Source organism: Prionailurus bengalensis, chromosome C2 (assembly GCF_016509475.1).
Source record: "Prionailurus bengalensis isolate Pbe53 chromosome C2, Fcat_Pben_1.1_paternal_pri, whole genome shotgun sequence".
Classification (NCBI taxonomy): Eukaryota; Metazoa; Chordata; class Mammalia; order Carnivora; family Felidae; genus Prionailurus; species Prionailurus bengalensis.
This window is the reverse complement of record NC_057350.1, coordinates 72,378,079-72,404,006: the sequence shown is the minus strand read 5'-3', so window position 1 is coordinate 72,404,006 and position 25,928 is coordinate 72,378,079. Positions and strand designations below refer to the sequence as shown.

Genomic DNA, 25,928 nt, shown 5'->3' with positions numbered 1-25,928 from the left:
AATAAGTTGGCTGGCCTTCAGCTTTCTGTTGTAGCAACTGGCACTTTAGGTAGTAACAAGTAACAAGTTTAGCCCATTGCTCTCCTGTTCACCCTTTAGGGCAAGGCCTGGGTTTTATTCACCTTTGTATCTCCAGCCCCTAGCACAGATGGAATAATAAAGTGTTTATTGAATTAAATTACACACCTAATCTTCTGTGTTCTTAGTTGGACTGGAGTAGGTAGGGTAAGAGAAATATTGCTGCAGAAATCATAAAAAGGGAGGAAAAGTTGGTGTACTAGGAGTATGATTTCTTTCTTTTTAAAAAAAAAATAATGTTGGGGCACCTGGGTGGCTCAGTCAGTTAAGCGTCCGACTCCAGCTCAGGACATGATCTCACGGTCTGTGAATTCGAGCCCCGCGTCAGGCTCTGTGCTGACAGCTCAGAGCCTGGAGCCTGCTTTGGATTCTGTGTCTCCCTCTCTCTCTGCCCCTCCCCGGCTCATGCTCTGTCTCTGTCTCAAAAATAAATAAAACATTAAAAAATTTCTTTAAACATTAATGTTTATTTATTATTTTGGGAGAGAGAGATTGAGACAGAGCCCAAGCTGGGGAGGAGCAGAGAGAGGGAGACACAGAATCTGAAGCAGGCTTCAGGCTCTGAGTGTCAGCACAGAGCCCGATGTAGGGCTCAAACCCACTAACCGTGAGATCATGACCCAAGCCAAAGTCAGATGCTTAACTTACTAAGCCACTCAGGTGCTCCTAGGGGTATGATTTCTTAAGGCTGGTGAAATAGTAAGGAGAAAAACACTCTCTGCCCCTTAGGAGACATTGAATTTCTGTGCAAGGCTAGTCTGTGGATGCATGACCCCAGCCAAAGATGGGGCTAGTGCTGCTGAATCAAGGGGCAGTTAAAGAGGGCGTGGTTGAGGGCATGCACTGAGCTGCCTTGTGGCCCTTGCACAGACCCCAGTCTGCTGGTCAGTGCCAGGAGGAAGGTTCGGCAACCCTGCCAAATCATGAAAGGTCTTACTTGCAGCAAATGCTGGGGAGATGGTCCTAAGGAACCACTGAAAGATTTCAAGCAGAGCAGTGACAAAGGAAAGCCATTCTGGGGGCACTGTGAAGGGTGGACTGGGAAGGTGAAGTTCAGGGGAGTTTACCGGACTCGGGGAGACCAATCTAGGCTATACTATCAAGAAAACACATTGTAGGGGCGCCTGGGTGGCGCAGTCGGTTAAGCGTCCGACTTCAGCCAGGTCACGATCTCGCGGTCCGTGAGTTCGAGCCCCGCGTCAGGCTCTGGGCTGATGGCTCAGAACCTGGAGGCTGTTTCCGATTCTGTGTCTCCTTCTCTCTGCCCCTCCCACGTTCATGCTCTGTCTCTCTCTGTCCCAAAAATAAATAAACGTTGGAAAAAAAAATTAAAAAAAAAAAAAAAAAGAAAACACATTGTAAACCAAAACTTGGAATAGTAAAATTAGTCTCTACTGGAGCTTGCAAAGGTATACTTTTATAGAAATACTCTCTTTGCATCTTATAGAAGGAAGTTCTGGAATTTGTTAATCCAACCAATAGGAAGCCTGGATGGATACTGGGGGAAATTCTTTTCTTAGTTTTTGAAGCTGCTAGAGGCCAAGATACTACAGTCTTCTACAACAGGACCAGAAACTGGTGCTCGTAAGTGGGGAATACACCTTAATGTCTACTCCTTTCTGAATTTTGCACGGAGAATATGGTGTGGGTGAGGCTAGGGAAACTGTGAGTTGGCACTTATGGAGTAGAGCAGGGCACTGCAAACTTTTTCTGTAAAGGGCCATATGGTTTCTGTTGCAACTGCTCAATTCGATCAATACAGTGCAAAAGCGACCACACATGTGCAAGCGAGCATAGCTACGTTACAACAGAACTTTACAGATACTGAAATGTTAAATTCACGTGTAGTTTTCACGCGTCACGAAACATTTTTTTGATTTTTTTTTTCAATCATTTAAAAATATAAAACCCGTTCACAAGTCTTGCATAATGAAATGAAGGCTGGCCTTGCCCACAGGCCACAGTGAGAATGCCCTTTTTTTTAGAGCCCTGCTGCCCAATAGCCTTATATCCTTGGATCTCTATGAACCTCAGGTTCCGCGTCAATTCCCTAAAATTGTAGCGCGGTTAATAAACGCTGACAAACTTCCAAGCGCTTTGCGATCCCCACAGGCTCCAACAGCCCTGCGCCAAAGTTAGGGTCGCCTTAGCTCAGCCGGTTTCCGCCCAGCAGCTGGTGCGCAGGCGCTGGGGAGGGCCGCCAGACCCGCCGAGAAGGGAGGGCCTCTCTGCTGGGAGCACGCAGCCGCTTTACGTCAGGGCCTAGGGCGGCGCTGTCGCCCTGGCGACGGTTTCGCAGCCCCGCGCAGCCACCAGCCAGGTCTTCATCTCGACACACTGGGCCAAGAAGCCCTAGCTATGACCTCGACGACCGCGGCGTCCTTGTCTATAGGCACGGCCGATGGGTTGCTTGAGACCGAGAAGAACGCAGGGGAGTCCGAGAATACCTATATTTTGCGGCCCGTTTTCCAGCAAAGGCGGGTAACGGACGGGTTGTGGTGGGGGCGACCTGCGAGACTGCTAGGTCAGGCAGGCAGAGCCCGCCTGGAAGCCTCAGCGTCGGTAAAGGGCGCGGGGAGCGGCGAAGTGGGCGGGGCTGGGGGGGGCAGGCTGGGGCAGAGAGGCGGGGCTGGAGAGGGAGGGGCGGGGCTGGAGGAGAGGCGGGGCTGGAGAGGGCGAGGCGGAGCTGGGACTTAGAAGGTGTTGGGTTGGAGTACCGAGATGAGACGGCAGTGGAGGGAGGGGCTGGGTCTGGAGCCGCAAGGGCAAGCTGGGGAGGGGGCGGGGAGGCAGGGCGGGAAGCTATTTTTCTTGAGCTTTCAGCTGCTACTGGCAGCTGAAGACCCCCGGTCTCCTGTTGCAGTGTTAGGGCGTCGGAAGCTCCTGAGGCTAGCGCAATGGGAATGGTTGGCTCTAGTAGACCTGGGACGTGAGCAGAGGAAAGGAGATGGATGGAATAGAGAGAAGAGCAGTAAAGAAGAGCCTTGAGTAGAATGCCATTCAGCCACACGCTTCCTGTGTGCAAACGTGTGCCAGAATACGTGTGCCAGAATACGCTTACTCCTTTGCAGGATACAGGACTTGTATGTATATAAAGCCTTACCCAGATGGTATCCGGATGTTCTAGGCCCACCACCGCGATACTTTCCCAGAGTTGAAGTACACAGTCTAGTGCAGGGGAGAGTCTGCTAGGGCTGTAGACTCTATCACTCGCTTCATTTTCACAAGATGAGAAAATATATATACTTAAAAAAAAAAGCCCCTCTTGCTTGCTACCAGGTTGCTGATCAAATGCTTGGCAAATACTGAAAGCCAGGAACTTTGGTTATAATGTGATAAAAAATTTCATGCAGCATTTTTATGGTCGGTCGAATGGACATATAAAACTGTATGTTAAGTTATCTTGGTAAAAGTATCTAAATGCATCGATTGCCATTTGCCTGCATTTCTGTTGTAAAACGGAACAAAAGCAGAACAAGATTAACAAATATATATTGTGTGGGAATGAGATTATTTGTGACTTGTTTCAACAAAACTTTTAACATTTCACTGAGAATGAAAAAGGCTTAAGGAAAAGAACCAGATATGGTATGTTTATTAATAACAGGGAGACCCCTTTTTGAATGGGTCAAGTCCTGGAAAGTTTGTCAGTGATTCTAAAGTTCATCTGTGAGAATAACCAGCAAGAGAGCAAAGAAAATAATGTTTAATAAGGGGCCACCAATACTACCAAATATTATACCACATTATAAGCTCAAAACCTAAAACATTCTGGTCACTTGGACGTAATAGATAAATCAACTGATAGAATATATAGCCCAGAAAATGAACCTACTGCTGTAATCTATGATAAATACAATAAAAATGTTAATGGTATTGTTACGGTGGTGAAATTAGGGGAGATTTTTTTTTTCTGTCTTCATTTATTCAGTAATCCATTACTCCAAAAAGTATTTATTTTCTATGTGTTGGGTGCCGTTCTGAGAAATGGGGATATAACAGTGAACAAAGCAGATAGAAATTTCTGCTCTCATGGAGTTTATGTTCTAGCTGGGTAGAAGGACAACAAACAAACACAGAAGTGAACTGTACAGTGTATGAGATAGTAATCAGTACTGGGAAGTGAGCTATGAAGTGATGTGATACGAGGGCAATTTGAAGTTTTAGAGAAGGTGACTTTTGAAAAAAAGACTTGAAAGAAGTGAGGAGGTAGCTATGCATATAGAATGAGACTTGCACTTCAGGCAGAGGTTCACAGCAAGTGCAGAAGCACTGAGGTTGGCATGCCTGGTGTGATCAAAGAACATAGGGAAGGCCAGTGTGGCCAGAGTGGAGAGAACTAGTGGGAAAGGTAGTAAAAAACAAGGTCAGAGTTTGGTAGGGTAGACATATGGGACTGTACAAGTCATAGTTAGGATGCTGCTTTTACTCTGAGTGAGGTGGGAAATATTTGGGGTATCTTTGAATAGAGAAGTGCCATGATCTGACATATATTTTAACAGGACCAATCTAGTTGCTATGTTGAAAACAGGATCTGGGAGCAAACACAGAGACAGAGAGACTTGTTAGGAGCCATTGTAATCTAGGCAGGAGGTAAAGGTAGCTTGGACCAAGCTGGTGGCAGTGGATGGTGAGAGTGATTGAATTTCAGATTATTCTGAATGTAGAACTGCTTCAGATTTGCTTATGATTTAAGCAAGATTTGCTTATGAACCAGGATGTGTTTTGTGAGAGAGAAAGACGGCAAGACTGACATCAAGGTTTTTGGCCTGAACAAATGGAAGAATGGAGTTACCATTGACTGATACAATTCTGGGGAGGGGAGATGGTCAGAAGCTTGATGTCGGGGGCATCTGGGTGGCTCAGTCAGTTGAGTGTCCTCCTTACGCTCAGGTCATGATTTCACAGTTTATGAGTTCAAGCCCCACATTGGGCTCTGTGCTGACAGCTCAGAGCCTGGAACCTGCTTCCGATTCTGTCTCCCCTTCTCTCTCTCTCTCTCTGCTCCTTCCCCGCTCATGCTCTCTCTCTCTCAGAAATAAACATTAAACAAATAAAAAGAAACGCTTAATGTTGGATATATTAAATTTGAGTTGTCTGCTAGACATCCAGATGGAATATGTGTTGGAATGTGTGGTCTGAAGTTCAGGGGAAAGGTCCAGGCTGGAAGTATAAATCAGGAATATGACTTGTTTTCTTAATTTGCTTATATCACTTTTTTAATAAAAAATATGAAAATGGAAGATTACATTGTTTTAGTAGCAAAGAGCTGGGGGCAGTTGGACTGTGAAGGTAAATTGGAGTTTTGGAGTTACCAATTAGTTGTTCAAACTGTTTCATTTAGGTTCAGACCCTCTGTGGTTAAAGACTGTATCCATGCCGTGCTTAAGGAGGAACTGGCAAATGCTGAATACTCTCCGGAAGAAATGCCTCAACTCACAAAACGTTTATCAGAAACCGTTAAAGATAAATTAAAAGGTAATTGTGATGATCATTGGAAACGATATGTTCCCTTCAAACATTCAATTTTACCTATTTGTTTCCTTCCCCATCTTTAAACAAGGGTCATACGCTGTGCATTCTTTTAAACACAAATTTCTCTTCAGTGTCTAGTCTTCTCAGTTATTTGGTAATTTTTATGCATGTGGGTTTTTGCAGATAATGGGAGAGCGTAAAGATGTAAAATAAAACATTGTAGGCAAGCACTGTCTGAGAAATTCCAGTATGGGAAAGACCAGAAGTTACAAGGGCTCCTTTCTTCCATCATTCTTGATTGTCTTTTTTACCAACATATCAGTTCCTTAGGCAGGCCTCTTAGGCATTCATACCCTCACTGTCTGACCTCAGCCCATCTCTCCAGCTGAATCATTAACTAGTTGCCCTACTCAGCTCTCCATTCCTGCTAAGCTCTACGTATACAGAGCACACCTTGTGCTTTTTCTCCCTGTTCCCTTGGCCTCTGTCTCTGTCTTTTTTTGTTAATAATGTTATACCATCTGAAAAGTCCGTGCTGTCTACCTTTTTAAAAATATAACATTTTTTGGAGGGAAGAAAATGTCTATGTAACAGTTATATTTCATTGTACTAACCTAGACAGTCTAGAAAAATACGCATATGAATTTTTTTTTAATTATATAAAATTCCATTACCCAAAGGTAGCTACTATTTAGTATTTTGGTGTATTTTCTTCTGTTTCTTAATTTTTTTCAGTTTTTAGAAATTAAAAAATATATAAAAGTACAAAGAAGAATAGAAATTCTGTGGATTTCTATCACTACTGTTTGTATATTAGCATTTTTATTGCACTTTTAAAAAAAAGTTTTATTTATTTATTTTTGAGAGAGAGAGGGAGAGTGAGCATGTGTGCATGGGTGGGAGAGGGGCAGAGAGAGAGAGGGAAACAGAGAATCCCAAGCAGGCTCTGCGCTAACAGCACAGAGCTCGATTCAGGGCTTAAACACACGACCATAAGATCATGACCTGAGCCAAAATCAAGAGTCAGATTCTTAACTGACTGAACCACCCAGACACCCCTTCACTTTTTAAAAAAGTTACTTATTTATTCATTTAAGTAATCTCTGTTCCCAACATGGAGCATGAACTCATGACCTCAAAATCAAGAGTTGCATGCTGTACCAACTGAGCTAGCCAGGTGCCCCTTTATTTTCACTTTTTAATAAAAATTGACTGTTAAAATTATTATAAAAAAAGATACATGTCCATTATAAATAAATTTAAATGTATAGAAAAATACATAAAATTAGAAAATCATCCCAAATGCCACCACCACATTAAATATCAATATTTAATGATAATCATTAATATCAGGTGAACATATCACACTCTTTTCTATGTATATATACAGATAAATAAATACTTTAACAACAGTAGGATACCTTAGACTTATTTCACATAGTGGTATAGTATTCATTTTCGCTCTCTCTCTCTCTTTTTGCATTTGTTCTATATTTAAATGAAATGATTGCTCACTATTTAGTCCTTTTATCATGCCATTTCCATTGCTGAGTTCTTTATTTTGGTTCAATTCTTACCTGATGAGATTTTGTTGTAAATTTTTTCGGGAAGGGCTCAGAAATGCTACATTCTCTGGGTTTTTTCATGTCCGAGGCTGTCTGCCTTTTGCCTTTAAACCAAAATAGTTTTTGGTGAATATAATATTTTGAGGTAATAACTTATTTTCTGAGAATCTTGTAGACTTGTTTTTCATTATCTTCTGGCATTGGATATTACCGAAGAGAAATCTAAGGCCACCTGATGTCCTCTGCTTAAAGAATCCCATCCTTAACCTTGATGCTCAATAGCTTTTTTAGAATATGGCTTGGTAGTGAAAATTTTATAGCTTTCAATCTGCAGATTTTATTTTTTCCATGTCAGGAAAATTTTCTTCTATCTCTGAAAACATTTCCTGTTGCATTTATTAGATTCTCTTCTTTAGGAAAACAAATACTGATATGTTGAATCTTCTTTATCTTCCATATCTATTAGCTTTTCTGTGCCATACTTTCTTGCCTTTCCTTTGATATTTACTTGTGATTATCTTAAGCCAGTTATTCAATTTTCATTTGTGTCTGTTCTGTCCTTTGCCACTTTTAATTTATTAGGCCTGCACTGATACTGTGTGAGGATTCAGTTTGTTTCTTCAGGCTGTGATCTTCCTTTCCATTTTTCTGCTGTTTATAATCTGATTAAGTTCTTATTTTGTTGAATTTATGAGCTAATTTTGTTCTATACTGTGAATCATTTGTGAAGAACACGAGCAGGGGAGGGGCAGAGAGAGACACAGAATTGGGAGCAGGCTCCAGGCTCTGTGCTGTCAACAGAGAGCCTGATGCAGGGCTTGAACCCACGGACTGCGAGGTCATGACCTGAGCTGAAGTTGGACATCTAACCGACTGAGTGAGCCACCCAGGGGCCCCCTTTTTGTCTTTTAAACAGGGTGTTTCTTTCTTGTTATTCTTTTGTTTGTTTTTGCTGCTGCATCATTGCATATTGCCAGTTGGCTTCTTTCCATTTTACTCTGATGTGGTGTGGTTTTCAGATCTTTTCATTTGCTCTTTTCATAATTGCTTCGACATAATATAGGTGATTTTTTTTGTACTCTCCCACTATATCTGAGATTATTTTATTTTTCCCTCAGAACTATGATTTAAGGGCTGTATATATAATAGTCTAGCTGCATGGGTATCAGAAAAGGAGGAAGAGAAATGAATAGAGAAAAGAGGAAGTTCCATGGAACTGTCTGCAGTGTTTTGGGCTCTGTCTCCTAGATTTTGTTAAGTATCCTGAATTAGGGTTCATGTTTCATATGGGAGGAGACCTGTGGTCTTCAGATTGTTTGCCTAATTTACTATATAATCCTGGAGACTTTGTTGGCTCTGTTTCAACTTTGCCCATTTCCTTTCCTTTTTTTGCCCCAACTGTTTCTACTAGTCTTTGGTTAGAAAAGAGCAGGGAGATAAAGATGCCCATTCAGCTTTCTTCTTTCCATTGGTGTTAGGGAGAATTTTCAGGATTTCCTGCTTTAGCAGTATAGTTTTTGGGGAAGCAGCAGAGTTGTGCTAGGCCACACCATTATACTTCAGAATCTTATACTGTTATTTTCTTTTCTCCCTTACTGAACAGCTTACAGTTTTCTAAATATCCCATACTCTAGGGGCGCCTGCGTGGCTCAGTCGGTTAAGCGTCCAACTTTGGCTTAGGTCATGATCTCTCAGTTTGTGAGTTCGAGCACTGAGTCGGGCTCTGTGCTGACAGCTCAGAGCCTGGAGTCTGCTTTGGATTCTGTGTCTCCCTCTCTCTCTGCCTCTCCACCACTCACACTTTGTCTCTCTCTCTCTCTCAAAAAGAAATAAACATTAAAATAAAATAAATATCCCATAGCTTATGCCTTTGCACATGATATTCCCTCTCCATAAAATGGAGAGACATTGTCTGCCTAGTAAATTCCCACTCGTCTTTCAACACTCAGCTTGTGTATCTCATACTCCAAGAAGCCTTTTCTGGTCATCCCTTCCCCACTGTCCAAACAAAGGAAGGAGCTGCCAGCCCTGTGTTCCTAAAAGACATGCCATTCCTGGAATTATTAATACATTGCATTTTTATTTTATTCTTCATGTTTGCCTTGCCAGCTACTGTGAGTTCTTTAAGGCAAGAAGAGTGTCTTATTTATTTCAGTGTTTTGAGGACCTACCAGCACCTGTCTTAGAGTAGGAGAGAAACAAAGGAAGCTGCGATCTATTGAGAAACTAGTATGTATCAATACTGTTGTAGATGCTTTACATATGGTGAAAATTACTAAAGCAAAAACCTCACTAGAATGTTGGAGTTGGGAGGCCAGAAGGGGGAGCTCTAACACCATACCGTTCCTTATCAGCCTATACTTTACTACCCTAGTAGGAGAAAGAAAGATTTTCTGCTTGCCTAGCAACAGACCAGCCAGTGAGAGACCATCAAAATTCAGGCAATGAAAAGCCACTACACTTTCAACTCCCAATTTACTCCAATGAACTTTTTGTTTATAACAGCTCTCCCAATGTCCTCCTTTCCTCTACAAAAGAACTGACTTTTTTGTTCTCTGGACTTGCAAATGGTTTTGCTGTAGCTTTCATGTCCTGAATTGTAATTCTGTGCCCTTCACGAATAAACTCATTTTTTTTGCTGGTAAAATAACTGACAGTTTTGTTTTTAAGGTCAGTGTACTATATCTTATCTCATCTCACCTCACAGTGTACCCCCAGGGTAGGTAATAATATTTTTCATTTAACAGATGAGGAAGACTTAAGCCAAGAAGGTAAATAACTTGTCTAAGGTTACACACTTGGTAAGCTGACTTACTCACCAAGTAAAATTTGCCCTCTAGTCTCTCTGACTCCCAACTTATCAACCCACTCAGTCAGTGCTTATAGACTGAATGCCTATATCCATTTCTAGGCAAATACACCACCATATTTATCACTTTTATCACTTTTACTTATGCCTTTATCACTTTTACTTTATCACTTTTACTTATAGATAACCTTCTTATTTTTCTTTCTAGAAATGGGATTTGACCGATATAAAATGGTGGTGCAAGTAGTGATTGGAGAACAAAGAGGTGAAGGGGTATTGTGAGTAGTTGGTTTTTCCTTCTTGTTTTTATTCTTAAATATTTATTAGGTATTCATCCTCCAACAATTCAGAAAGATTGTGTCTTTGTGAGAGTGAGAGGGAAAGGCAACATTACAAAATGCAGCTGTGAACCAAAAAGATCCGGGTATTGAACAGTGAGGTTGACAAGTCTGGGTGAGCTCCGTGAGGTAACACTTTGTGTCGTATCTATAGGGTTTATGTTTATATGCTCCTAAAGAGAGTATGGGAACATGTATATATGTTTCTTCTAAATTGCTTTTTGCCTGTTTTTTTCCTATCATTCTCCTAAATTAATTTCTTTAACATTGTCTGAGACCTCTTTATTAGCATATCTGGTAACCCTTTCTTACCTCTTATTCTTGGCCTGGGCTTCTATTTCTTTCTTTCTTTTTTTTTTTAATGTTTATTTATTTTTGAAAGAGAGAGAGAGGGAGAGAGTGAGCATGAGCAGGGGAGGGGCAGAGAGAGAGGGAGACACAGAATCCAAAGCAGGCTCCAGGCTCTGAGCTGTCAGCACAGAGCCTGATGCGGAGCTCGAACTCACAGACCGTGAGATCATGACCTGAGCCGAAGTTGGATGCTCAACCTACTGAGCCACCCAGGCGCCCCTGAGCTTTTATTTCCTAAAATTCACTCTTTTTCTTTTCTTTTTTTCTTTTTTTTTTTTTTGGCCCTGATGTCACTTAGCTAACTTGTTTCTCTTCTCTTTTTCTAACTGATTATTGTCTTTCCTTCCCTGGTTCCTTTCTCCCCTACATTGCCAGCTGTGAGCTTTCTTCAAGGCTCACTTCTTGTTCTTGGGCTCTTCTCAATGCTTTTTCAATGAACTCATTCATTGTCATGACCTCAAACTGTCGTTCATGTATTAGTGAGTTCAAAATCTGTATTTCCTCTCTTTTCCTGTGCCCAAGTGTTAATCTCACATTTCCCTTTGCAAACAGTGCTTAGTATAGTATTTTATAAAAAAATTAAAATATTTGTTAAAGGAATTAAAAAAAAAAACCTTGTATATATTATGAGTGAGAATTTTTACTATGGAATGTTGGATTTGGAAGGGACTATGGATATTTTCTACTGTCCACTCTCCTTAATTTATAGATGACACTTATGAGGATCACTATATTTTGCCCAAAATTATTTATCTGGCTGGTGTCAGATTAACTAACAGAGCCTAGCTTTTTGACTCGTGGTGCAGTACTCTTCACTGTGGTGCCCTCTACCATTTGGTCAAAAGGCTTCAGGAGAATTTCTCACCTCCAAGACATAAAGAAATACTTTACTAGTTTATCTCGCCAGTTTCAACTTGTTGTACAGTTGTAAATTTCTTCTCCCTTCTTCTCCTTTCGTCAACCTGACATTTTAATTTCTCTTTCACAGTATTACCAAGGTTCTGTTGACTCTGGCTTAAAACCTCGGAGTCCTCTTTTGTCTTGTTTAGCCGTTAGTCTCTCCTACTGTATGCACTGTAATCTGGATGCCAGGGTTACTTGGCAACCCCTTATCAGCATTTCCAGACTCTGATCTCTCTCCTCTGCATTTCATTTTGCATGCTAGAGCAGTCTTTCAGAAGTACACCTCATTTTCTTTCCATGAACTCTTTAGAGTTTATTTTAAACCCTGTCAGGTATAAACTCCTTGAACTGGTTGTGATTGACTTTGTTAAACGTGATAAGGCCAAATTCTAAAGCGTAGCATTCAAGGCCTCCCCCTCCCCTCCTTTTTTAAAACCTTTATCATCTAAAATTTCAAACATACGCAGAAGTACAGGGACTAAGGAACTCCCATTTTTCTGTCATTTAGCCCATACAGATACTGTTTTATAAGCCCATACAGATACTGTTTTATTTATCCCTCTGCCTACTCTCCCTGTCCCATCAGATTATTTTGAAGCAAATTCCAGTCATCATACCTTTCATTTGTAAATACAACAATATACGATATCTCTAAAATTTAAAGACCCTTTTTATTTTATTTATTTTTAAAAAATGTTTGTTTATTTTGAGAGAGAGAGAGAGAGAGAGAGCAGGAGGGGCAGAGAGAGGGGGAGAGAGAGAACCTCAAGCAGTCTCTGCACTGTCAGCACAGAGCCCAATGCGGGGCTCAAACCCACGAAGCGTGAGATCATGACTTGAGCCAAAATCAAGAGTAGGATGCTTAACCCACTGAGCCACCCAGATGCCCTAAAGACCCTTTTTAACATAATAAAATATCACATCTAAAATATTGCCAGTCCTGAATATTAAAAAATATTCAGTTAGTGTTCAAATATCCCCAGTTGTCTCATATATAGTTGGCTCTTGTGCACCATGTGGGGGTTAGTGGTGCCAACCCCTGCACAGTCAAAAATAACTTTTTGTATATGCATATAACTTTGACTCCCCCAATACTTAACTACTAATAGCCTACTATTGATTGGAAGCCTTAATGATAACGTAAACAGTCGATTAACACATGTTTTATATAGGTATTATATACTATATTCTTATAATAAAGTAAGCTAGAGAAAATAAAATGTTACTAATAAAATTATAAGAGAGAAAATACATTTACTGTACTATACTGTACTGTATTTATTGAAAAAACATCTGCACATAAGTGGACCTGTGCATTTCAGCCCAGGTTGTTCAAGGCTCACTGTATACATATATGAATATGTATTTAAGTGTATGTATTTATGTATGTGTATTTTTTTTTTTACAATTTGTTCAGATCAGGATTCAGATAAAGTTCACACATTGCATTTAGTTGATACATCTCTCTTTTTTTTTAATGTTTATTTTTGAGAGAGAGAGAGAGTGAGCATGAGCAGGGGAGGGCGCGGGTGGGGGGGAGACACAGAATCCAAAGCAGGCTCCGGGCTCTGAGCTGTCAGCACAAAGCCTGACTCAGGTTTTGAACTCATGGACTGCAAGATCATGACCTAAGCCAAAGTCAGAAGCTTAACCAACTGAGCCACTCAGGCGCCCCAAAACCCACCAAATTTGAATAAAGACATCATCCAGTGAATTTGGACACAAAGTTTGCTTTGAATATTTCTTTGGGGGAGAGGACACCACACTTCTACTCAATTAAGAGTAACATTTTTAGTCTTGAGGTCTTTTTTTTTTTTTTTTTAAATACATTTATCATGCCATGAATTCATAGGGAATGGGCTCCAGGAGCTCAGGCTCCGATCCATTGGTTCTCACAAAATGTGCATCTCTGGGTGGGGCAGGCTGGCGCTTCAGCTGAACCCAAGTGCTTTTCTCCTTGGCTTCTTTCTTTTCCTGATCATTTTCCTTCACACGGTTCAGGAAGCTGTCTTGACTCTTTGAGCGCTTAATGTGCTCAATATGTACATGAATTCTCTTAGCAAGAATCTTGCCCTTGTTTGTTTACAACAATGCCAATAGCATGGTGGGTAACATTGTAGACTCTCCCAGTTTTGCCACGGTAACATTTGTGCCACATTCCTTTTTGAAAAGTTCCCATTCCCTTGATGTCCACAATATCACCTTTCTTGTAGATTGGCATGTATGTTGCCAAAGGAACAACTCCATGTTTTCTAAAAGGCCTAGAGAACATATAGCGAGTACCCCTCCTCTTTCCCTTTGTGTTGGTCATTTTGGCGAATTACTAGGTTACTCCCTCTTATATCTCATTTTCTCTCTTTTTTTTTTTTACCTTGCCATTTAATTGTTAAAGAAATTGGTTTGTTTTTTCCTGGAGAGTTACTTCCTTTCTGGCATTTACTAATTGTACCTTATTTATTACTCAGTGTTCTAGCTTGGGCCATTGGCAGCTCTTTCAGTTGACTCCTGTGTCCCTTTGATATACCCTACTATTATTATAGGGTTTCTTGAGCACTTCTTTACTTACTGGCACTGTAAGCTGCTTCATCTTATTCATTCCCTGCACCAGCCCTAGAGTTAGCCATTTCTCCAAGGAGCTCTGGTTCATTTTATGGAGAATAGCATTAGAAACCAACATCTGGGTGCTAAGTGTGGCCATTAACTTTTTAAGTATTGCTTCTGCTCTGTTTGCTTTCTGTTGTCCCTTTTGGACTCCAATTACCTGTATATAGAGGGAGATGCTCTTTTTACTGTATTTCACATGTCTTTTATGCTCTTCTCTGAGTTTTTGTGTTTTCAATCTGTACTTAACTTTTGGATATTTTTTTCTTTTTTCTTTTTTGGGAGGGAGAGAGAGAGAGGGAGAGAGAGAAAACGCGTGTGTGTGCGTGCATGCATGAGTAAGTGGGGGAGGGGCAGAGAGAGAGAATCCCAAGCAGGCTCTCCACTGTCAGATGAGGGGCTAGATCTCACGACTGTAGGATCATGACCTGAACCGAAATCAAGAGTCAGATGTTTAACTGACTGAGGCACCCAGGTGCCCTGCTTTTGGATATTTTTCTGTTGACCTGCCTTTCAGTTAATGTGTTCTCTTTTCAGTTGTATCTAATCTGATATTCAACTCACTGACTGAATTCCTTTTTTTTTTCTCAGTGTTTAATTATTTTGAGAGAGAGTGCAAGCAGGGGAGGGGCAGAGAGAGAGAGGGAGACACAGAATCTGAAGTAGGCTCCAGGCTCTGAGCTGTCAGCACAGAGCCTGATGTGGGGCTTGAACCCACAAACCGTGATGTCATGACTTGAGCTGACCTTGAACAGTTAACTGACTGAGCCACCCAAGTGCCCCTGACTGAATTCTTTTTTTTTTTTTTTAATGTTTATTTTTGAGACAGAGACAGGGTGTGATTGGGGGAGGGGCAGAGAGAGAGGGAGACACAGAATCCGAAGCAAGCTCCAGGCTCTGAGCTATCAGCACAGAGCCCAAAGCGGGGCTCGAACTCAGGAACAGCAAGATCATGAGCTGAGCCGAGGTTGGACGCTTAACCGACTGAGCTATCCAGGTGCCTTGCCCCTGACTGAATTCTTAATGTCAGTTATTATATTTTTTAGGTCTAGAATATCCATTTTAATTTTTTTATAGATTCCAATTCTCTAGTGAAATTATTATTTTTTTTTAAATACTACACGAGCATTATTTGCACATTCTGTGAAAGAGATTTCTGAATCTGTCGCAAGGGCAGAGGGGCCTTGCTCTCACTCCTATTACTAAAATGTAAATTAATATAATTGCTGATCAAACTTACACACTGTTGGAAAATAATTTTTAGCCCCTATTTTAGTTATTGTGATCATCAGCAGGGAAGAAACCTTTTCCTAAGACACTCAGCTGCGAAGGGCAGGCAGTGTTGGAATCCCCCTCCGTGATACTGCACCACTCTGGAAAATATGCCTTCAGGCTCCTTCCCGTCACTCAAGGCAGCAGCAAATCCTTCCTGTCACCACACTGTCAGTGCAGAGCCTGACACAGGGCTTGACATGGGGCTTGACCCCATGAACTGTGAGATCCTGACCTGAGTCAAAATCAAGAGTCAGATACTTAACCAACTGAGTGCCTCAACTGTCCAACTCTTGCTTTTGGCTCAGGTCATGATCTCCCGGTCATGAGATCAAGCTCTGCATTGGGCTCCGTGCTGGGTGTGGAGCCTGCTTAAGAGTCAGACTCTCTGCCTCCCCCCACCTTCAAAACTAAATAAGTAAACATTAAAAAAAATGTCTTTTGTTCATAGGTAACTAGATCTGCAAGTGCTTTCCTGGTGAACTACACCTGGCACTGAATTAAATTGACAACGAATGCTGGTACTTTAAGCTGCATTCCTGGGAGGCAGCTGCAATTTGATTCATCTCGAGTGTCCTCATGTTCCTCTTTGCAGTTCAGTGCATTTCACAAATGCCCTGGTCACAGCTCTGACTGCCAGCCAGTAGCACCATGCATTCCAGCACCTCTCTGGTAGTGGTCAGTGAGACCAATGAAATTATTTTTTTTTATCCAGTTCTTCATCCTTCTTCTCTCCTCCCTTTTTACATTTTGGTCATAGCAGTTATTTTAAAGTCACTGTCTGCTTACTCCAGTATCTGGATCATGTGTGATTCTGTTTCCGTTGATTTTTTTTTTCTTGGTAATCCTTCATGTGGCTGTGTTAGCATGCCTAGTTTAAATCCTGGACATTGTGTCAAAAAATTATAGAACCTCCAGATAATATTATTTTCTTCCAGAGAGGGTTTACTCTTTTCCTTTTTCATTCAGATAGACTATGGACTGCTTACCTTAATCCAGCCAGGTACTAACCAGAGTTGAGGTTGGGTTGCATTTTTGATGAGGCTCCCTCTGCCTTTAGTTCACCCTTCTTTCTTGAAGAAGCCATCCAGATGGGACCCCACCCCCATCAGGTACTGACTTCTTTACTTGTCTCCTCAGCATAAAACTATTCTTTACTTCAAAAGTTTTTGCCTTAGTGTACTAGCTTCCTATTGCTCCTGTAAAATATTATCACAGGTGCCTGGTTGACTGAGTTGGAAGAGTGTGCGACTCTTGATCTCAGGGTTGTGAGTTCGAGCCCCGTGTTGGGTGTAGAGATTACTAAAATAAATAAATAAATAAATCAACAAACTGAAAAAAAATTACCACAAACCCAGTGGCTTAAAAATATTATTTTAGGGGCGCCTGGGTGGCGCAGTCGGTTAAGCGTCCAACTTCAGCCAGGTCACGATCTCGTGGTCCGTGAGTTCGAGCCCCGCGTCAGGCTCTGGGCTGATGGCTCAGAGCCTGGAGCCTGTTTCGGATTCTGTGTCTCCCTCTCTCTCTGCCCCTCCCCCGTTCATGCTCTGTCTCTCTCTGTCCCAAAAATAAATAAATGTTGAAAAAAAATTAAAAAAAAATATTATTTTATAGTTCTGGGGATCATAAATCCAAAACGGGTTTCATTCAGTGAAAATTCAGGTATTGGAAAGACTGCATTCCTTCTGGAAGCTCTAGGGGAGAATCCCTTCTTTTGCCTGTTCCCTCTTCTAGAGATTGCCTGCATTCTTTAGCTTGTAAACCCTTCCTCCATCTTCAAAGCCAGCAGCATAGCATCTTCAAATATTTCTCTGACTCTGACCCTCCCACCTCCTCCTTTCTAAGGACTCGTGTGATTACGTTGAACCCACCTGTATAATCCAGGATAATCTCCCCATCTCAGGATCCTTAATAATATATCTATAAGAGTTTTTTCCTCGTATAGTGTAGCTATTCACAGGTTTGGGGCATTAGGACATAGATACATTTGGTGAGAGGGCGTTATTTTGCCTACCACACATGGCTTTCAGTTTCAAAATTCAGCACCTGTCTTGAGGGGAAAACCTACCATGTGACAGGCTCAGTTCTACTCTCTCCTTTTTCACAGTAATCTTGGTTCCTCAAGTTCCAGTTTTATCTTCTTAGCTGCCAACAGTCCTGCTGGTTTCTTTTTCCCTCAGTAATTGGTTCTCTAGCTGGGAAAAGCCTGGTTTCTTAGCTTTTAGTCCTGTGCCTGGACTTGGCAAATGCCTCAGGGAGAATTCTGATGCAGGATATCCGCTTACCTCCTAGCAGTTCACCTCTCTCTGGAATTTTGGCTTCCCTGGTCTTAACTTGCTTCAGCTGCATTCTGATTCACTTAATCCAGCCTCACTAACTGATCTTGGGGGGAACATAGGCCTCTACAAACTGTTCCATCATACTTCTTTTCAGTCCTATTGACACAAATACTTACACTTAAATATAGCTATGTATGTATGTATGTATGTATGTATGTATGTATGTATGTATGTATAGCCCAGGGTTTGGGTGTGACCCTGAAGTCCCAGGTTTGTCTTATACATTTCTAGCCCAGGCCCTAGCATTGGCCATTTCTCTGAGAAGTCCCTAGTTCCTTTTATTGGCAAATGATATATAGACCAAATTTTGAAAGCAAGGATTGTGTGTTTTTGCATCTTTTTATCATTTGTACCTAGCACTTTGCTTCATATGTAATAGACCCTCAATAAATGTTTGTTAAGTAAATGTTTATATTTCTGCCTTCTTTGGGGCTACTTAGCTTAAGTACCACATCCTTCATTAACTCTTTTTTGACTGTTTCTCCAATCTAAATTCTCTAAATGTCTGTGGCACTTCTACAAATTTAGTACAAATGTGAAAATTAGGCTTGGACTAAACAGACTTTACAATACTTTCGAATCCTAATAACCGATAAATTAGCATCAACCATACATTATCTTATTCTTTTTATGTGTGTTAATTTTTTTCACCTAATTAAATTGGGAATTATTTGAGGATTGACACAGATTTTTCTCTTTTTGGGCATATGGTAGCTGCTAAATAGATACTTGTTCGTGATGAATTAAGTAGGTTAATTTTATTTCACATTGTTACTGTTGCAGTTTGGAAAGAGATGGAACTTTTTTTCACTTAAGAATGTGTGAGGGGCACTTGGGTGGCTCATTCAGTTAGGTGTCTGACTCTTGATTTCGGCTCAGGCCACGATCTCAAGGTTGGTGGAACTGAGCCCTGCATTGGGCTCCACACTGACAGCATGGAGCCTGCTTGGGATTCTCTGTCTTCTCTCTCTGCCCCACCCGCTGCTTGTGCAGGTGCTCATTCTCTCTCAAAATAAATAAATAAACATTAAAAAAAAATAATGTGTGGAATACTAGGATGGGAGACTCTTCTATGCAAAACTTTAAAAAAGCACTTTCAAAAATGAACCAATATTAATATGGTACATGTGTTATCTTTCTCTATAACTTGAAGCTGAACTGCCTAGGTTCAAAGCCAGACTTTGTCATTTACTATTTGTTTGACCTTGGGCAAGTTTACTTAATTTCTCTAATATTCACTTTCCATATTTACTAAATTAGTGTAATAACAGTACCTACTTCACAGGATTAAATGAGTTAATACATGTAAAGCACTTGGACTAGTGGCAGGCACAAAGTAAGTGCTCAATAAATGGTAATGATGACTCATATATATACAGTTAATAAAAATGTAAAACATTTATAATTAGTTTTTTTCACTTTACATTGTGAATGTATTTTAATTTTTGTAAAGTTTGTAAACATCTTTGTAAAAGATCTTTGTAAAATGTCTCTTTAATGGCAGCTGGTAGCATAGAATTTCATTACCATGAAATACCATAATTTCATCGACCACTTACTACTGTGCATTTAAGTTGTTTGCATTATTTATTTATTTTTCAAAATTTTATTTATTTTTTAACTAATCTCTACATGTAACATGGGGCTCGAACCCCCAACCCCAACAGCAATAGTCATATGCTCTACTGACTGAGTCAGCCAGGCAGCCCATAGTTGTTTCCATTTAAAAAAATTTTTTTTTTCAACGTTTATTTATTTTTGGGACAGAGAGAGACAGAGCATGAACGGGGGAGGGGCAGAGAGAGAGGGAGACACAGAATCGGAAGCAGGCTCCAGGCTCTGAGCCATCAGCTCAGAGCCTGACGCGGGGCTCGAACTCACGGACCGCAAGATCGTGACCTGGCTAAAGTCGGACGCTTAACCGACTGCGCCACCCAGGCGCCCCAGTTGTTTCCATTTTTAAAAAAATGTTTATTTTGAGAGAGAGAGAGAGTGCATGAACGCAGGAGAGGAGCAGAGGGAGAGAGAATCCCAATCAGACTCCATGCTCAGTGCAGAGCCTGACGTGGGGCTTGATTTCATGAACTGTGAGATCATGACCTGAGCCGAAATCAAGAGTTGGACGCTTAACTACTGAGCTACCCAGGCACCCCTGTTTCCATTTTTTTAATTGGCTTTTATTTTGCCTAACATTCTTTCTTACTCAAGATTTGGGTAGAGGAGAATGGCCAATTTGAGAATTCAGAGGTAGCATAGCAATTCTGTAGAGACAATACTGGGTGTAGAAGTAGTTAGAAGATTGAGTTCTAGTTCAGAGTTTGTCGTCTTCTGGAACTCTACAAAATGATCAGGTTGGATTAAATAATCTATTGGGTCCTTTCTAGACCTACTTTTAAATATTATTTTGCAGGATTGAGCTCATTTCAGTCATAATTCTTAGGTATTAATTTCGTCTTAAAGTTCCACAAAAATATCTTGGCTGAAGTAATCTATAACAGAGCTTCCCACCCAGAACACCAAGGACTTAAAAGTATTGACCCCTTAAGCTTTCAGGCAGCCAGAGTCTGAGGCTGTGAGAGCCCATGGGCTGTCGCCTCCAGTGACATCTATGATTCCTGTCCCTCTTGGTTTATCCAGTATGTTCTGCTGTATACAAATAGGATTTTCTGTGTGCCAACCTGTGACAGGGTTTGGAAACACTGATCTACAAGAATGTATCAAGGAAAACTTTTGCTCATGGCAAATATATGCAAGTCAGATCCTTCTTATATTGTTTATAATTCTTCATTCTCTGACTTTTCAGCATGGCTGCTCGCTGTTTCTGGGATGCTGACACTGACAACTATATTCATGATGTTTTCATGAATGTAAGTCCATTTGGAAGCCTTTCTGTCCTTTCCAAGGACATGTGGATATTCCAAATCCAATTAATATTATTAAGATATGAGGACACTTCAGTTTTAGATGTTTGTCTTAAACTCCTGGATGAGATGATTTTACTGTTCCTTTACTATGTTACTAAAGCAGGAGAAACCTAATGTGCTGCTAATAGACCAGGAGATTTGTAGCTGTGCTGATGACATAACTCTTCACAAGTGTGATTTTGAGAATATCAGATTGTTTATTCAGTGCTAACAGACATATAGCACTTGGCTAACTACAAAGAAGAGGTGCTAGGGATAAAATGATGAATAAGACAGGCATGGTTTCTGCTTGTAGAGAGCTTATAAACCAGTGGGAGGTCAGATAATACATTAACAAATAATTAATTTAAAACTTTAGTTTTCAGTTATTACTTAATAAAGATGACCAGGATCTGCTTTTAGAGTGCAAGATTGGTGGGATAGATGTCTACGAATCATTTTTAAAAATAAACAAAAATAATTTTTCGGAGCCTGGTTTAGGGTGCTGACTTAGTCTGCTATATCTTTAGTCCAGTTTGTTAGGTCAAGTGTATATTTAGGTCTCATTTTCAGAGCTTATTTTGTTTATTTGGGGGGAGATCCCAGGAAGCACTGATAGAGGGTGAGGACATGAGACAGGAGAGAGAAAAGTACATGTTATTGCGCCTATAATTGCTGTGGATAACTGGACTGGGTCTCAGGAGAACTCTGGGCGGCGCTGTAGAACAGTGGCCAAAGTGGGATCCGCAGACCAGTGCTAGTCCTTGTCCTGTTTCCAGGTCCTTCATGAAACAAGTACATAAATAGAGTGTAAGAGTTTAGAAAGTCTTACAGAAATTTGACAAAGCAATTTATATTGATTAAATCTAATAATAAAATGTTTAGGCTGTATTTTGTATGTTTCTTTTTTCATTTCATTTTCGTGCTTATTAATTTTTATTGTATTTTACAAAAGCATCAGTCCATAAGGGCCCAAAAAATTAAAGCAAAAACAAATTTCTCACCACAGATAGCACTGTTGTAGAACACAGTTCATAGTTATTCTACCCAAGGAGGCAGAGAACTGAGCTAACCAAAGAATTTTGCTTTGGTTAGTAATCAGATACTTGAGTTTAGATTGTTTTTCTGCCAGTAGTACCAGGCTGGAGGAGAGATTTGTTGGTCAGGAGTTGCTGAGGCAGGTGGATCTCCTGTAATCATTACCTAAAAGCTGTTTTAACAAGTTTAACTGGGATTTGGAAAACATTTTGTGATTCCAAGTTAAAGATGGATAAATGAATTTTATCAGTTAAGAATAGACACCCAGAAACCATTTGCCCTTGTCCAGAATTTATGACAAGGTGCTGTTATTTTTATCTGTGATGTTATAATATAGTTATGCATTTACTCCAAGAAACTCAAGGTATTTCATACACTGTTATTTCTGTGATAAATCAGGGAAAATGGGAATACTTATAAATACGAATTACATAAAGTTTATTAGTTTGCATTTTACTTCTACCTTCAAAAAATCTAATTCTTTACCCATCCTACCCTTTGAGCAAGCAATTTTGTAGTTACCCTGAGGCAAGCAAGTTTATGGCTCTAATCTGGAAACCCTTTATTGAAGAGGAAAAAACCTTCATGATTGAAAATTGGCAAAGATCTGAGATGATGTTAAGTTCAGTTGCCTATGCTACCTTAGCCCTTAATTAGTACTAATGTTCTGGATTTGTGTGTTTTCTGTTTTGCTTGCTTTTTAGGACAGTTTATTCTGTGTTGTAGCGGCATTCGGCTGTTTCTACTATTGAATCTTTGAAAAGTTGGATAAAGATAATGACCATGAAGAAATATGAACTTTTTTATACTGTTAAATATCTCAACAAAATAAAGATAATTTGGCAGTTTGGCAACTGAGTCTGAGTTTTAGGCCTTATATTTTCATGTTTTGATTTTTGTTGTAATATGTTCTCACTGTATTTGCAAAGTGGGGAGAATCCATATTTCAGTTGTTCAAACATTGTACCAAATTGTAAATATTTGGGTATATTTTCTACCAGTGTTTTTTATATTTGCAGGATTAAAAAAAATCATATATTCAATTTTGATTGAATTTTTCACTTCTAGTGTCATGTGCAGGGTTCATGTCATTTTATTTGCATTGTTGTGATTTTGATAAGCATAATTTAATAGCTGCACTTTGTTAGGTTATACATTGGTTATTTTTGCCATTTCCTTTGTAAGGGACTGATTATAAGTTTTTACTATTATAAATAACATTGAAATGAATTTATTTGTGCATCAAGTTTTTTTCATACATTTTGAATTATTGTCTTTATCTCTCATCCAGTATTTTTGCTTAGCTATTGCGACTCTACACCTTACACAGCTTATTAGGTTAAACACACATTGATTTTTTTCCAGGGTTTGCTCACAGTGTCAGCGACATTGTCCAAGTTCTGTATGAAATTAGCCCTTCTTTTTTTTTTTTTTTTAATTTTTTTTCAACGTTTTTTATTTATTTTTGGGACAGAGAGAGACAGAGCATGAACGGGGGAGGGGCAGAGAGAGAGGGAGACACAGAATCGGAAACAGGCTCTAGGCTCCGAGCTGTCAGCCCAGAGCCCAACGCGGGGCTCGAACTCACAGACCGCGAGATCGTGACCTGGCTGAAGTCGGACGCTTAACCGACTGCGCCACCCAGGCGCCCCAAAAATTAGCCCTTCTTAAAGACTCTGAGATTATTGTTACTACCCACACTCCCACTGTCTTTGTGGTGATGTTCCGCTTGTAATTACTTAAAAAATTTTTTTTAAAGTTTTTATTTTTGAGAGACAGAGTGTGAGTGGGGGAGGGGTAGAGGGAGAGAGAGGGAGACACAGAATCTGAAGCAGGCTCCAGGCTCTGAGCTGTCAGCGCAGAGCCTCACATGGGGCTCAAACCCACGAACTGTGAGATCATGACCTGAGCTGAAGTTGGACGCTTAACCGGCTGAGCCACCCAGGCGCCCCTACTTTTTTTTTTTTTTTAATGTTATTTTTGAGAGAGACTGTGAGTGCGGGAGGGGCAGAGAGAGAAGGAGACAGAGAATCCAAAGCGGCTCCGTGCTGACAGTTTACAGCCCCATCCCAGACTCAACTCAGGAGCTGGAGGATCAAGACCTGATGGTTGGACGCTCAACGGACCAAACCACCCAGGCGCCCCCTTCCTTGTAGTTCCTGATGTCTTTTCCAGCTAGCAGTCAGTCCTTATTTGGCGGCGCACCTTAGTCTGTAGGCCATGTTCAAATAACTCATTGAAATTCAAAAGGGAAAGGGTTACAGTAAATCCTCTTTCTCCCTGGAGGCTCCTCAGCAGAGGCATAAGTATCTACCCACTTCTCAGCCACTTTCAAGTCAAGCATGTAGACAAAAAATAATAAATACATCAAAAAGTTCTTTTACATTCTTCTCTCATGACATTGGGTAGATGCTTGCCTTACATCTGTGGAATCAAAAGGGACCCCTCCAAAGGTTCATTCTAGCAAAGGAAAACGTTTTTCTTCACCAGATACCCTCCTACATGTGATTTCCTACCAGTTGGCCTCCCTTGAATCCGCTCCTGCTCAACTAGCCCTCGGTTGATTCCTACTGAGCATTTTTCCGTGAGCCAACCTGGGTCAGAAATAACAGGAGGAAAACCAGCTTTGGGACCAGCTACAGGTTACTACAGGACTTGATTGCCGGACACGAACTCTCCCTACAAGACCGAGTAGGGCAAAGGTGGTGCCGTGTTGGAGCAGTCGCCCAGGGGTCTCCGGTGGAAGGCGTCACGGCCATCTGCCCTGCACCAGACGCTGGAGACAGAGCACACAGGTCCTCCCCGGAGGAACCTGGCCCGGAGCGGGGCGAAAGGTAAGCCGCCGGCTTAACGCATCTTGACTGACTGCCAGGGAGCAGGCGCGACAGTTCGCAGTCGTATCTCCTCGCGAGGAGGCGTCTTTACCGCAAACTGCAGTTCCGCATGGAACCTGACCCGTAGTCACTTCGTCTCTAGCGTCTGGAGTTTTCTGCTCAGCCACTCCACCCCAAGGGCCTCCGTGGAGGCGGAACTACTGTGTCAGGGGTCGTGGTTTTCAGGGAAGTGTCGCGGTCGGATTGACAAGAGGGCGGGCAGTAGGCGGGACTTCCGGCCCGCTGTTCCGTCAGCTGCCTTTCCCGGGCGTCTCCCCGCAACCTCCTCAACTTCCCTTGTCCGTGACGCGGCGCCTGGGAGAAATCCGACGGGACGGGGGCCGGGGGGAGCGTGACCTCACCACTGCAGGTGAGGACCCGGTGTGTGCATATCCTTGCGGCTGTCTTTGAGAGAACAGACTGTGCGGCTAGGACCGCGAGGAGACTGACTGAAAGAGGAGTGGGTCAGTGACAGCGAAGGGAGTGTAAGGAGGGGCTGTGGAGGCTACTGTGACCCAGAGGGGCAGTGACAGCGAGGGGACTGTGACCGAGATGTAGCTGCTTGCGAGGAGCGTACGACCCAGAGGCAGTGAATGCGAAGGGACTCTGACCTCGGAGAGCGCGAGGCAGAGGCTGCGAAGGGACTACGATTGAGAAAGTATGAGGCAATGACTTGGAGGAGACTCTGGTCGATGGATAGTGACTGTGAGGGGACTCTGATCTAAGGGAACTGAAGGCACGGCCGCAGGGGGATCGACCAGCAGTAACTTTGAGGGGCTGGCTTGGACAGCAGTGTGGGCTCAGTAACTGGACATGGTACTGTAGGGTTATGTCTGGGCACTGGGTGTGGTTGGGTGGTCATGACTGGGCAGAGAAGGTGTTTAGTGTAAAGAACACTGGTCTGGGACTTATCAGGCCCGAGTTTAATTTTATGGACAAACATCTTGCGGCTGGGAAACGTAACCTCAGGACTGAGCTACAGTTTCTTCATCAGTGAATGGGAAGTTTGGACTAGATTAATATTTCCCGGACTGTGGATTCCATCCTATTATTGGGTTGTGAAGTCCATTTAGTGGATAGCACCTGAATTAAAAAAAATGGAATACAATAGAAATTTTCAGTGTGTTCACATAGTGAGGGTAAGTATTGTTTCATGAAACTTGTTTCAGTTATCCATGTATGAGATTATGATGTCAAATGGATTTCCTATATCTGAAAATGTATGAAATGTAGTAAAAATGTTTTAAAAATGTTGGACCACATTATTTCTGACTTTTCTTTCAGGCCTAAAATGCCATGATTCTATGTTTAGGAGACTGTTTGGATGTGCAAAGACTGGCTCTGGCTGGGGCATAGGCTCCATCAGATTGACTTAACGGGCAA

The 25,928-nt window shown here is 41.4% G+C and overlaps 2 protein-coding genes and 1 pseudogene across 4 annotated transcripts in view; 2 read left to right on the top strand and 1 right to left on the bottom strand.

Moving 5' to 3' along the window:
* The first annotated feature begins 2,273 nt into the window (after window positions 1-2,273).
* DYNLT2B (dynein light chain Tctex-type 2B) lies at window positions 2,274-22,530 on the top strand. 2 transcript variants are annotated; one of them, XM_043594469.1, is made up of 5 exons: window positions 2,274-2,555; window positions 5,423-5,556; window positions 10,136-10,205; window positions 20,535-20,598; window positions 22,377-22,530. In XM_043594469.1, exons 1-5 carry the CDS (start codon window positions 2,437-2,439, stop codon window positions 22,422-22,424), a joined length of 435 nt encoding a protein of 144 aa, XP_043450404.1. In that variant the 5' UTR covers window positions 2,274-2,436; the 3' UTR covers window positions 22,425-22,530. The 2 variants fall into 2 exon arrangements, with proteins under 2 accessions (XP_043450404.1, XP_043450405.1); XM_043594470.1 differs by having other exon boundaries at window positions 2,447-2,559.
* Window positions 13,353-24,767, bottom strand: LOC122491560 (annotated as a pseudogene).
* The window catches only part of PCYT1A (phosphate cytidylyltransferase 1A, choline), a 51,273-nt gene continuing 45,879 nt past the window's right edge, over window positions 20,535-25,928 (top strand). The window contains exon 1 of one of the 2 annotated variants that reach the window (XM_043594467.1): window positions 20,535-20,598. The gene's annotated coding sequence lies outside the window, so the exon portion shown is untranslated. Of the gene's footprint in view, window positions 20,599-24,760; window positions 24,916-25,928 lie in introns of those variants that run through there. The other variant, XM_043594466.1, reaches the window with a different exon arrangement.

Bases quoted from the DNA above. Each gene is read 5' to 3' on its own strand.
- DYNLT2B (XM_043594469.1), top strand. From the start codon at position 2,437: ATGACCTCGACGACCGCGGCGTCCTTGTCTATAGGCACGGCCGATGGG. The intron at 5,557-10,135 runs GTAATTGTGATG...TTTTCTTTCTAG, and splicing joins CGTTAAAGATAAATTAAAAG to AAATGGGATTTGACCGATAT. The intron at 20,599-22,376 runs GTAAGTCCATTT...CTTGCTTTTTAG, and splicing joins TTCATGATGTTTTCATGAAT to GACAGTTTATTCTGTGTTGT.